This window comes from Lampetra fluviatilis, chromosome 74 (genome assembly GCF_964198595.1).
Source record: "Lampetra fluviatilis chromosome 74, kcLamFluv1.1, whole genome shotgun sequence".
Lineage (NCBI taxonomy): Eukaryota > Metazoa > Chordata > Hyperoartia > Petromyzontiformes > Petromyzontidae > Lampetra > Lampetra fluviatilis.
In genome coordinates, this window is record NC_136348.1 from 1,368,536 (window position 1) to 1,380,718 (window position 12,183).

At 43.5% G+C, this 12,183-nt stretch overlaps 1 protein-coding gene across 1 annotated transcript in view; it reads right to left on the reverse strand.

The window, feature by feature from the left end:
* Window positions 1–5,865: 5,865 nt before the first annotated feature.
* The window catches only part of LOC144953339 (uncharacterized), a 43,840-nt gene continuing 37,522 nt past the window's right edge, over window positions 5,866–12,183 (reverse strand). The window contains exons 2-3 of the mRNA XM_078883902.1: window positions 9,227–9,514; window positions 5,866–5,898 (exon numbers count right to left, since the gene is read on the reverse strand). Of these exons, the coding sequence (XP_078740028.1) occupies window positions 5,866–5,898; window positions 9,227–9,514 (321 nt within the window). The remainder of the gene's footprint in view (window positions 5,899–9,226; window positions 9,515–12,183) is intronic.

Below are 12,183 nucleotides of genomic sequence, written 5' to 3' on the forward strand. Positions count from 1 at the left end.
ACAGATAATTTACGTACATATCTGTAGAGTGCGATTTTAATACTTCTAATAAGATTTAAATACCGTACCTTCGTTTATTGTGCTATTAATTATAAAAGCAGTTGATATTTGTTGTCGTTTAATGTTTATTATTATTGTTTTTAGTGTTATCAATATACATGTTTTTTAAGTACAGGTGATTCCCAGTATACTTCGGTATTCTGGACCTGAACGTTGCGAAACGATTCAGAACGAGGACCTTTCCCCACCAGAGCGCAATCAGCTAATGAAAAGAACTCGGGGCGGCGGGAACACGTGCTTCTATGGGCAGTGGGGGACAGGTAGACAGTGCGTCAACTAAGGGACAATTGGTGACAACAAGATGAAGAGAGTTCGAGAAGGGAAGGCGAGACCAAGTGTGGGCGGAGGTTCACGCCGAGAATGAGAGAGGGGGAGGAACGAGGTTTGAAGCTGTGTTGGCTGGTTGCTGTCTCGTCGTCGTCGTTGCTATATCGTGACGCCTTGGTCCTAAGCCGCGTTAAATGCTAAATCAAAGAACCCTCTGCAGTCTGAGTCCGGAGTCATTACAATTGTAATGATTCATTATTTCACCGGCTAACATTGAGTTTTTGCGATTATTTTACATATTCATACTGAATATTGCTATTTGATGCCATTGAGACGGAACATTCATCCAATAGTGGACAGCTTGATCCTAATAACACCAAAGTGTTATTCAAATAATTTTAATCCCATCCTGATCCTGCACCTGCCATTTCACATATTCCACCCTTGGTTCGCCACGTCCATATTACATACATACACATTAAATGCAAACATGTTACATACAGACATATTACATTCATGCATATCACATACAGACATGTTTCATACTCACGAGCATAGTGTGATTCTTAGATACAGGTCCGATTCAACACAGTACATAAAATCCGTGATCTGGTCCCGTCTGTAAAAGACGTGGTTCCAGACATACAGTACCCTGGCGTCTTCAAACTAAGTTGCCTCTGTGGTAGCAGTTACATTGGAGAAACCAAACGACATGTCTCGGACCGCATCCGTGAACATAAAGCAGACCTGAAACACGGTAGGACAAACACCTCAGCCGTGGCAGATCACTGTTACAATTCAGTAGGCTCACATGACATTGACTTCTCCAAGACAGAGGTTCTCTGCAAGCCATCTGGCTACCATGAGAGATTCGTTCATGAGGCGATCCACATATACAAACACAGAGACAATTTCAACCGAGAAGATAGATTCTGGCTCAACAATCATTGGAAGGACGTAATAAACCATTTCGGATCTTAACTGATTGTTGTTCATGTTTACGGTGACTTTCAGACCGCAGTCCACTCACTGGCATTAACTGTGCATCTTGTGTTCTCCACAGGGAATGCATTATTTGCTCCGCTGCGGGTCTCCTTTCATCGCTCTCCCATTGACATGTTTCATTGCTTCTACATACTATTAACATTCCCTCCTTTTGTTAATGCTACCCCCTACCTTGGATGCTGCTAATCCTGCATAATGCATGGGCATAATATGACTTTCAAACCCCCCCGCCCACCTCCTACTCATTTCCCATAAATATGCTAAATTCCTCTTGATATACAAATTATTTTGTCAAGGCGCTCTTCTTTCACCTCCAACCCAGCTTATATATACGCTCCAAGCTTGGCAGTGTTTCATTCTTCACCTGAAGATGGCTGCTTGCGTTGTAGCCGAAACGTCGTGAGAATTATTTTATTTTTATTATTTTATTACTTCCCTTCTACGTGACTTGCATATAGCAACAGTGTGATTCTAGCATTATCACAGTGCGATTATAATTATTATTATCACGAACCTCCGTTTATTTTGTTCAAAACTAATAATACCGTACCTCTGTTTTTGGTGTTATAAATGATGAAACTAGTTAATAGATTATTTTTTTATTATTTTTGTTATCGTTGATAGTGTTACAGTTCACATGTCATACTTGAGGATTTGGGACCGTAACATGTTAATGGAGAGACAGCCAAGATGCTGCCGGTTAAGGGCAGATTTGTGTGACGAAGATCCTCCACCTAAAACTCGCTTAAAACACGTTTTTGCTATAAACATTGTAAAATAAATTAACGGACACACATTTGTTAAAATACGTTTTTATTCATCTGCAATCACTTTTACGTCAAAACTCGAAGGGAATATTTATTATGTCCTATGTTCAAACAGTTACAGTACAACTGTTCATCTATGTTGAAGTCAAGGCCATATATCCAACGAACGCTTCATCAATGTACATCCTAAAGTCGATTATTACCAACCAAAAAAAGCTTTATACTTGAAAAAAACCCGTTTAAGATCTAACTACAGATGCATTCCAACTTTAGCTCAACAGGAAGACTTAAACACTACAATATTGTCCGGAATTGAACCATCTCACAACCACTGCTCATCACACCACTTCACCAAGTAATCCGACAACATCAAAAATCACCACCTGCACGTCAAGAAACTCTCAAACGAACTGTAAAACTAAATGGTCAGAATTACACACAAAAGTACTCAAGACAGCTTAATAGGTATAACCGCATGCAACATTATATTTCAGTCACCGCTAGCTCTCGGGTTGATCCTCGAGCCACTCCATTACATCCAGCCATCTCTCGGGATCCAACTGCATGGGATCGAAGGTGTCTCTGAAGATGTGATGGCTGTGAAAAGGACTTCCCACACACAGAGCAATTGAATGGCTTCTTGTCTCCGTGTGCGTGGGGCTGTGCAGAGCGTCTCTGCTCCATGTGAGCGTAGTATCAGCAGCGGTGTTATCGAGTCAAAAGAACGCTATCGGCCGCAAGGATGTTTAGCGTTCAGTTTTGGATTTTGTTAACTGCTAAAACAAGAACGACACTCGCGTCTAACCGAGACGCACAAAAATCCCGTAAATTTGACGAACACGTTTAAGAGTCGCCTAACTGTCGACACAGCAATTGTACTCGATACGGCTAATAGGTATAACCACATGACCCCGAGCTCTCTGGTTGACTCTCGAGCCACTCCATTACATCCAGCCATCTCTCGGGATCCAACTGCATGGGATCGAAGGTGGAAACTTCTTCTGGACTCATTGCAGCACCTTGAATTTCAGCTTTTGATTTCAGTTTCCTGTCATTGTGGACCTTCTGATGCCTGTTCATGGTTGATGACCGTACAAATGCCTTCCCACACACAGGGCACAGGAATGGCGTCTCGCCCGTGTGTGTTCTCTGATGGTTCTGAAGAGTTGACGACTGTGCAAATGTCTTACCACACACAGGGCACAGGAATGGCTTCTCGCCCGTATGTGTTTTCTGATGGCGTTGGCAGTTTGCTGAAAGTGAAAATGCCTTTCCACACACAGAACACAGGAACGGCTTCTCGCCCGTGTGTGTTCTCTGATGAGTTTGAAGAGTTGATGCCCGTGTAAAGGCCTCCCCACACACAGAACACAGGAACGGCTTGTCGCCCGTGTGTGTTCTCTGGTGACTCTGAAGATGTGATGAGTGTGCAAATGTCTTCCCGCACACAGAGCACAGGAACGGCTTCTCGCCCGTGTGTGTTCTCTGGTGTCTCTTAAGATGTGATGGCCGTGAAAAGGACTTCTCACACACAGAGCAATTGAATGGCTTCTTGCCTCCGTGTGCGTGGGGCTGTGGAGAGCGTCTCTGCTCCATGTGAGCGTAGTAACAGCAGTGGTGTTATTGAGTCAAAAGTACGCTATCGGCCGAAAGGAGTTTTGGATTTTGTTAACTGCTAAAACAAGAACGACACTCGCGTCTAACCGAGACGCAAAAAATACCGCTAATTTGACGACGAAAACGTTTAAGAGTTTATCCGCGAAAATAGACACTTACTTGGAGATTCACGGTAGATCGATGTCTTGAACCCGTCTGAAGATGTCGCCACGAACTCTCCCGACGCAAAGTCGCCTAACTGTCGACACAGCAATTGTGCTCGCCAGGCTGCGTTGTCTCGTGGTTGAAGGGCGATCAGCAGAGCGACGAGTCGAGCGTCCAACCTCATCAAGTTCCCTCTCGAAATGGCATTGAACTCTGCTTCTGAGCCGCCTTATAACTCCACCCCCCTAGGATCCAATCCTTTGTTTTTCAGGATATTTGCATTCGATTGTTAATTTTGGAAGGCACAATCCGCATGTCTATTAACATACCGAAGGGTAATGTGCCCATTGTGCTTCATGCATGAATATGTAAGTGCATCTCAGTGTGTAATTGTGCGCTTATTTTGAATAAATGGGATTAAAGTGAATGCAGCACTCCGGAGACAAACAGCGAGGCATGGTTTTGCCAGCCACCACCTCGTTTGCCGCAGCGACTTTAATAGCTGCTCTCAAACAACACTGTCACCAATAGTGGTTTATGGGCTAGGGTGTTAAGCGGACACTCAGTCGTTTTGGGCAAGGCGTATGGGATAATACACACCTCTGTTATCCCATAAACACAATACACAGCAGCGGGAAGGCTGCCTTGTTTGGGAGATGTAGTTTGGGTAAGGCGCTTTGACTGGAGTTCGGCGATGTGACTGGGTGATCACACGGATTCCGAAAAGCAGCTTAGACGATACGATCCACTGCGCTCCATCTCCCCACATAGACAACGACATTCTAGTTTTAAAAAAAATTACATTGATTCGACACATTCAGTGGACAGTGTGATTCTAATACGACTAGCGGGATTCGAATAATTGTAATTCGATTCTAATCCTGCACATCCTACCCCTGGTTCGCATATTCACTTATCATACGTACGACCACAGTGTGAGAGATTAGCATGATGTTAATGTAAGAAATAAGCATGTAACCGTAGAAAAGGAGCAGAGCGGCCTCCTCGACGAGGAAGTGCAACCCAACGGGTGCAGTCCAAAGGGCATGAGAGCATGATATATAATATTATATGTTTGAGTTTAACATGTGAGAGTTTACAATGTCTGAGTTGATCAAATGCGCCGATCAAGGGCGTCAATCGGGTGCGATTGATCATAGTTTTTGATCAAAGGCATTATCCCATCACGGAACACCACATCCCTGCGTATATAACAGCAAATATAGCAACTACAGCAGCAACAACGATATCAGCAACGACAACAGCAGCAACATCACATTTCGAGGGCAATGCAGCTACTTCTGATTCTGATTTTTCTGCTGCCCGGCAGGACCCCACACGTCTTTGTAAATGATTGCTATGATCATGTCTGAGCTGAGGTTTGAGCGAATAAAGTTTACTTTGTCTCACCATAACTGTGTGTGGGTTAGTGTCATAGGGGCTAGGCGAATACTACTCATTAATGAACTCGCACTCCTTTATGACCGACATTGTACTAATTTTGGTTGATCGAGTAGAACCAGGCACGTGCCATGTCCAGGCGAATGATTATAAACAATAGTGTCCTTAAATATAATGCTAAAATTAACGTTAACACTGGATTCAACGTGCACCTCTTAACAACTGCCTCGCATTTACGACAAATGATTGCATTTGCACATAACATACATTCAAGCACAGTAAAATGCTAATACTATTGTTATTCTAGGAATTTTAATGCGATTCTTAGCCTGCACCTCCCACAATTCGCATATCCGATCCCCGGTTCGATTGAACGAACACTTTACATACATATGAGCAAAGTGCAAATATAATACTTCTAATGAGATGTGAATACCGTATCCATAAATTGCCTAAATATGAAAATGCGTCGTTAAACCCGCCACCACCCAACACACCTAATTAGTAAGGGTTGTCACGTCCAGCACAATGGTGTGTTTGAGAGCCAAGCCACAACATATACAATCTGAGTACGACGTTTCGCCAGTAATTACAACAATCTTCATTAGGCGACGGCCAGTTTTGTGGAGACGTCCTCCTGCTTCGTTCCGTAAATAGAGAGGTAGATGTGATGACAAAACGTGTGTGCTCTTCTTGCGCGAAGTGGGGAAGGGGGGGTGTTAATGGATACATATATATATATATGGCTATGGGTACCCATTGCCGTTTGGGTTATTTATATGGTAATCAACGTACATTAGGCATGCGAATTAAGTGAACCCATTGACCTTGTACTTCCTGTCGATTGTGTGTACTAAAATAGCCTGCTAACGGTAATCCTAATTGAAGAATAGTGACCGGAATAGACATGCTTTAGTAACGAATTGTCATGTTCTGTTTAAGTGACAAACCTTACTATTTTGATGTGTCGGGTGGTGGCGGGTTTAACAAAATATATTTTTTACTTACGCAATTTAACCCCAAAAACCTGTTCGATTGAACATACACTATATATATTTATGAGCAGAGTGCTATTCAAATACTTCTAATGAGATTTTAATACCGTACCTCCGTTAATGGTGTAATACATTATTAAACCAGTTTATTGTAGTTTAATGTTTAGTGTTATCGTTTATAATGGTACAGTTGACATGTTATATAGTACAGTGGATCTCCAGTATACTTCGGGATTAGGGACCAGAATGCTGCGAAACGATTTATAACGGGGGCCATTCGCCTCTAGGAACATGTTTATGGGGAGACAGCCAAGATGCTGCTCGTTAAGGGCAGACTTGTGTGACGGAGATTAGCGACTACTACTGAATAATTAGCTCACACTCATTTATGATAGAATTTGTCATAATTTTGGTTGATTACGGAGAACAAGACACCTGCTAAGTTGACGAATTCTTAGTACATATATTGTACTTACCCATATTGCTAAAATATCGTTAACACTAGTGTAATAAACCTCCTTGAGACGGCTTCCGGAATCAGTCCTTTTCATTTTCAACTTCCACAGTTACACTTTACACACACTCCCCGTTGCTGGCAGACAACGGAGAGAGTGCAGACTTCTCGCAAAGTCCCCACCGCGCACGTGGCACCCAGAGCCCCGTACGCGCGTGACTCTTGCTCTTGTCGTCCCCAAGTCTGCTCACGACTGTCCTCTCTCCCTCTCTCTTAATCCCTTCGTCACGTGGTACCCCCCAGCCAATCATCTATAGACAGCGTTGACCGTTCCCGATGGTTCCCTGTCAATCCCTGGACCACGCCTCTGATCCGGCTCCCCATTAGCTGAGGCCCCGATTGGCCAGGCCAATGACCCCTGCTAACACGCCGCGATCACGCCAAGGCCATGCTCCCTGGCTCATCCCTTATTGGCTACAAAGCAGGACCGGCAAGCCAATCCCCACGTGAACCCTCTATGGCTGTTATTACACTAGAATAAGCTTGCAGTTCTTAGCCATCTCATCTCGTTGCTTCAAAGATGCTCGAAGTTGAGTGTCCTGATGTGGTCTGACGCATTTACTGTGATTAAATTGAAGAATTTAAAGCGGTCCACAACCCTGAATTGTGCAGCTTGGAATAATGGAGGAATTCGCATTTATTTTGTTGGTTTTTGGAACCGAGGCCATAATTAGGAGGTACATCACAAGCGAAAGCGATAGTATTTGCCAAGAATATCTTCATTAATCGAGAACGAAAGTAGGAAGTTCAAATGGTGTCATAAACCGCCTAATTTTCGAGTTGGATATTTGGGGCTGTATAATGTGTAAAGTTGAACGTGTTAGGTGTTGTCTTCTTCTAACAGCTACTAACGTGCGTGTGGTCTGTTTTTAGGATTTGTCCATTGTTGTTGAACTTGCTGTCGTGCGCATTTCTTGTTGAGTTCTGCCACTTTAGTGTTGCAGTTTGTTAAATAATCCGCCACGTGAGCGTGATGTTTTGCTTAGTGGGAATTTCGCTTTGTTACAATTTGTGATTGTTATAAAAATTGTAACGATTCATAAGCTCATGAGCTTATAATGTGTTTGTGCGTTAATTTATGAATATAAAACTGTCTATTGTTCTTCGATACCATTGAGATGTAACATTCATCCAGCAGTGAAAATCGTGATTCTATAACGACCGTAGTGTGATTGTAATGATTTTAATCCGATCCTTGCACGTACACTATACATACATATGAGCAAAGTGCTATTCTAATAAGACCACACTGTGATTCTACTGCTTATAATGAGATTCTAATACCTTACCTCCGTTTAGATCGTTCTAAATTAAAACACTAGTTTATAGTCTTTTTATGTTTAGTATTATCGTTTATAGTGTTACAGTTTACATGTTATAGAGTACAGTGTATCCCCGGCATACTTCGGGATTAAGGACTGGTAGGTTGAGAAACGATTAACTACGGGGACCTTTCCCCTCAAGGAACACGTGTTAATCGGGTAGACAGCCAAGATGCTGCCGGTTAAGGGCACACTTGTGTGATAGAGATCCTCCTCCTGAAATAATCTTAACATGTTTTTGCTAGGAACATTATAAAATAAAGAACGGACAAACATTTGTTAAAAATGCGGTTTTATTCATCTGCAATCATTTTTACGTCAAAACTCGAATGGAATATTTATTATGTCCTATGTTCACACATTTCCAGTACAATGCAAACCATTTCCGTTCCAGGAATACCAAAGCGTTAAAGTATCATTCCCCATTATTTCCTTATTAGTTCATCACGTTTGTTCACCTGTGCGTCTATGTTGAAGTCAAGGCCATATATCCAACGAACGCGTCATCAATGTACATCCTGAAATCGACTATCTAAAGTCGATTATTACCAACCAAAAAAAACTTTATACTTGAAAAAAAAACCTTTTAAAATGCTGAGTAAAGATCTAACTACAGACGCATTCCAACTTTAGCTCAACAGGAACACTTAACGACTACAATTGAACCCTCTCACAACCAGTGCTCATCACACCACTTCGGCAAGTAATCCGATAACATTACAAACCACCACTGTGCACGTAATTAAACTCACAAAAACTGTAAAACAAAAATGGTCAAAATTATACACAAAAGTACTCGATACGGCTTAATAGGTATAGCCACATAACATAATATTTTTTCAGTCACTCCGAGCTCTCTGGTTGACTCTCGAGCCACTCCATTACATCCAGCCATCTCTCGGGATCCAACTGCATGGGATCGAAGGTGGAATAATCTTCAGGACTCATTGCAGCACCTTGAATTTCAGCTTTTGATTTCAGTTTCCTATCATTGTGGACCTTCTGATGCCTGTTAATAGTTGACAACTGTGCAAATGTCTTCCCACACACAGGGCACAGGAATGGCTTGTCGCCCGTGTGCGTTTTCTTATGATTTTGAAGAGTTGATGAGTGTGCAAATGCTTTCCCACACACAGGGCACGGGAATGGCTTCTCTCCCGTGTGCGTTTTCTTATGATCTTGAAGAGTTGATGACCGTGCAAATGTCTTCCCACACACAGGGCACAGGAATGGCTTCTCGCCCGTGTGCGTTTTCTTATGATCTTGAAGAGTTGATGACTTTGCAAATGTCTTCCCACACACAGGGCACAGGAATGGCTTCTCGCCCGTGTGTGTTCTCTGGTGACTCTGTAAATGTGATGATTGTGCAAATGCCTTCCCACACACAGAGCACAGGAATGGCTTCTCGCCCGTGTGTGTTCTCTGGTGGCTCTGTAAATGTGATGGCCGTGAAAAGGACTTCCCACACACAGAGCAATTGAATGGCTTCTTGCCTCCGTGTGCGTGGGGCTGTGGAGAGCGTCTCTGCTCCATGTGAGCGTAGTAACAGCAGCGCTGTTATTGAGTCAAAAGTACGCTATCGGCCGCAAGGATGTTTAGCGTTTAGTTTTAGATTTTGTTAACTGCTAAAACAAGAACGACACTCGCGTCTAACCGAGATGCAAAAAAATACCGCTTATTTGACGACGAACACGTTTAAGAGTTTATCCGCGAAAATAGACACTTACTTGGAGATTCACGGTATAAAGATGTCTGGAACCCGTCTGAAGATGTCGCCACGAACTCTCCCGAAGCAAAGTCGCCTAACTGTCGACACAGCAATTGTGCTCGCCAGGCTGCGTTGTCTCGCGGTTGAAGGGCGATCAGCAGAGCGATGAGTCGAGCGTCCAACCTCATCAAGTTCCCTCTCGAAATGGCATTGAGCTCTGCTTCTGAGCTGCCTTATAACTCCCCCCCTAAGATCCAATCCTTTGTCTTTCAGGATATTTGCATTCGATTGTTAATTTTGGAAGGTACAATCCGCAAGTCTATTAACATACCGAAGGGTAATGTGCCCATTGTGCTTCATGCATGAATATGTAAGTGCATCTCAGTGTGTAATTGTGCGCTTATTTTGAATAAATGGAAAAACTTTGTCCTCGATTTAAAGTGAATGCAGAGAAATTGGCATGTAACTTTAGAAAAGGAAGAGAACGGCCTTCTCGACGAGGGAGTGAAACCCGATGGGTAATATTCGTTTACAGCGTTACAATGGATAGGTTGTAGTTCATAGGTTATAATATTATATTTCACTATGTTAGAACTTAACATGTAAGAGTCTACAATATCAGAGTTGATCAAATGCGACGATCAAGGGCGTCAATTGGTTAAGTTTGATCAGTCTTTGATCAAAGGCGTCATCCCATCACGGAACACCACCTCCCTGCGTATATAACAGCAACAGAAGCAACTACAGCAGCAACAACAGCAGCGACAACAACAGCAGCAACATCACATTTCGAGGGCGGCGCAGCTACTTCCGATTCTGCTGCCAAGTTGTTTGTAGTCAGGACCTGCTCTCGCAGGACCCCACACTTCTTTGGAAATGATTGCGATGATCATGTCTGAGCTGAGAATTAAGTCACTCAAGATTACTTTGTTTAACCATAACTTTAGGTAGGTTAGTGTCATCGGGGCTCTGTGAATACTACTCATGAATGAAATCACACTCCTGAATAACCACCCCGCGCCGCCCCGTGATCCATCACTGTCACAGTCGGCGCACGTCAATACCACCACTACATGTACATACAGACAGAGGATGCAGGGGCCAACCTGTGTGCGATCGGAACGGTGCAATTGCTGACCAATGTCACTGTGGATGGCGCACACGCTGACGCACACCGGAGCTGTGTCTTTGCCATGCAAGGACATGGTGGATGGTGGAGCGCATATGGATGGTGCGTTACGAATAAAATTAAACAAAACAAACCGCTGGAAACAGCCATGCGAGCAGACTACCTTGAGAGCGATCGCGAATGGGTTGCGTGTCTGGAAGAAGCCTCGCTCTTTCAGATGCCGTACCAGCTTCGTCAACTCTTCGCTACCATTCTGCTGTATTCCATGCCAGCATATACCAAGAATCTCTATGATAAATTCTACGACGAATTGGCTCGCGATTACGAGTACCAGTACCGCCAGCTGACCAACAAAGAAGAAATGCTAAATCTTCTTGGTTCTTTCGCTAAAGTAACGTACAAGGGAAGTAATACAATAAAAAAAAATTAAACATAATACAATCATTCTCACGACGTTTCGGCCACAACGCAAGCCGCCGTCCTCAGGTGAAAACCAGGTCTGTCGAGGCGACAGCGTCTGAATGAAACAGCACACGTGCATGGAGCATATATATAAGCTGGGTTGGAAGGGGGGGAAAGGGCGCCTTGACAAAATAATTTGCATATCAAGAGCAATTTCGCATATTTATGGGAAATGCAGGTATGTGATTAGTACTACTTATGCCCGTGCATTATGCAGGATTGGCAGCATCAAAGGGAGGGGATATGGGAAATGCAGGTATGTGATTAGCACTACTTATGCCCGTGCATTATGCAGGATTAGCAGCATCAAAGAAAATAAACGAAATGGTAAAGTTCAAGACCCTTCACAGCCTCCACGAGTTCCTCACGGCAGGTGGGATGGCTCTGTCGGACTTTGCCGACCTCCCGCAGCTTTCCGAGTACCCACACTTGGTCTTGGACTCGCTGCTTGAGAACAAACATATCCGCCGCGAATTGGACACGAAGGACTTCCCATTTCGACTTTGGCGCAAACAGTTCCCCATTGTCCCAGCCTTCACGATGACCATCAACAAGGCGAAAGGGCAAACTGTTCACAACCTTGGATTATATCTACCAACGCCATGCTTCTCGCACGACCAACTGTACGTGGCACTATCGCGAGTCACGGCAAGATCCAACATCAAGGCGCTTATTGAGGGACCTGACGACGAGGATTAAGAGTGTACACGAAGAATATCGTGTATCGCCAGATATTTCAATAAGTTGCTTTCTATATTTGAATAAGTTGCATTCTTTAATATTGTCGATTGA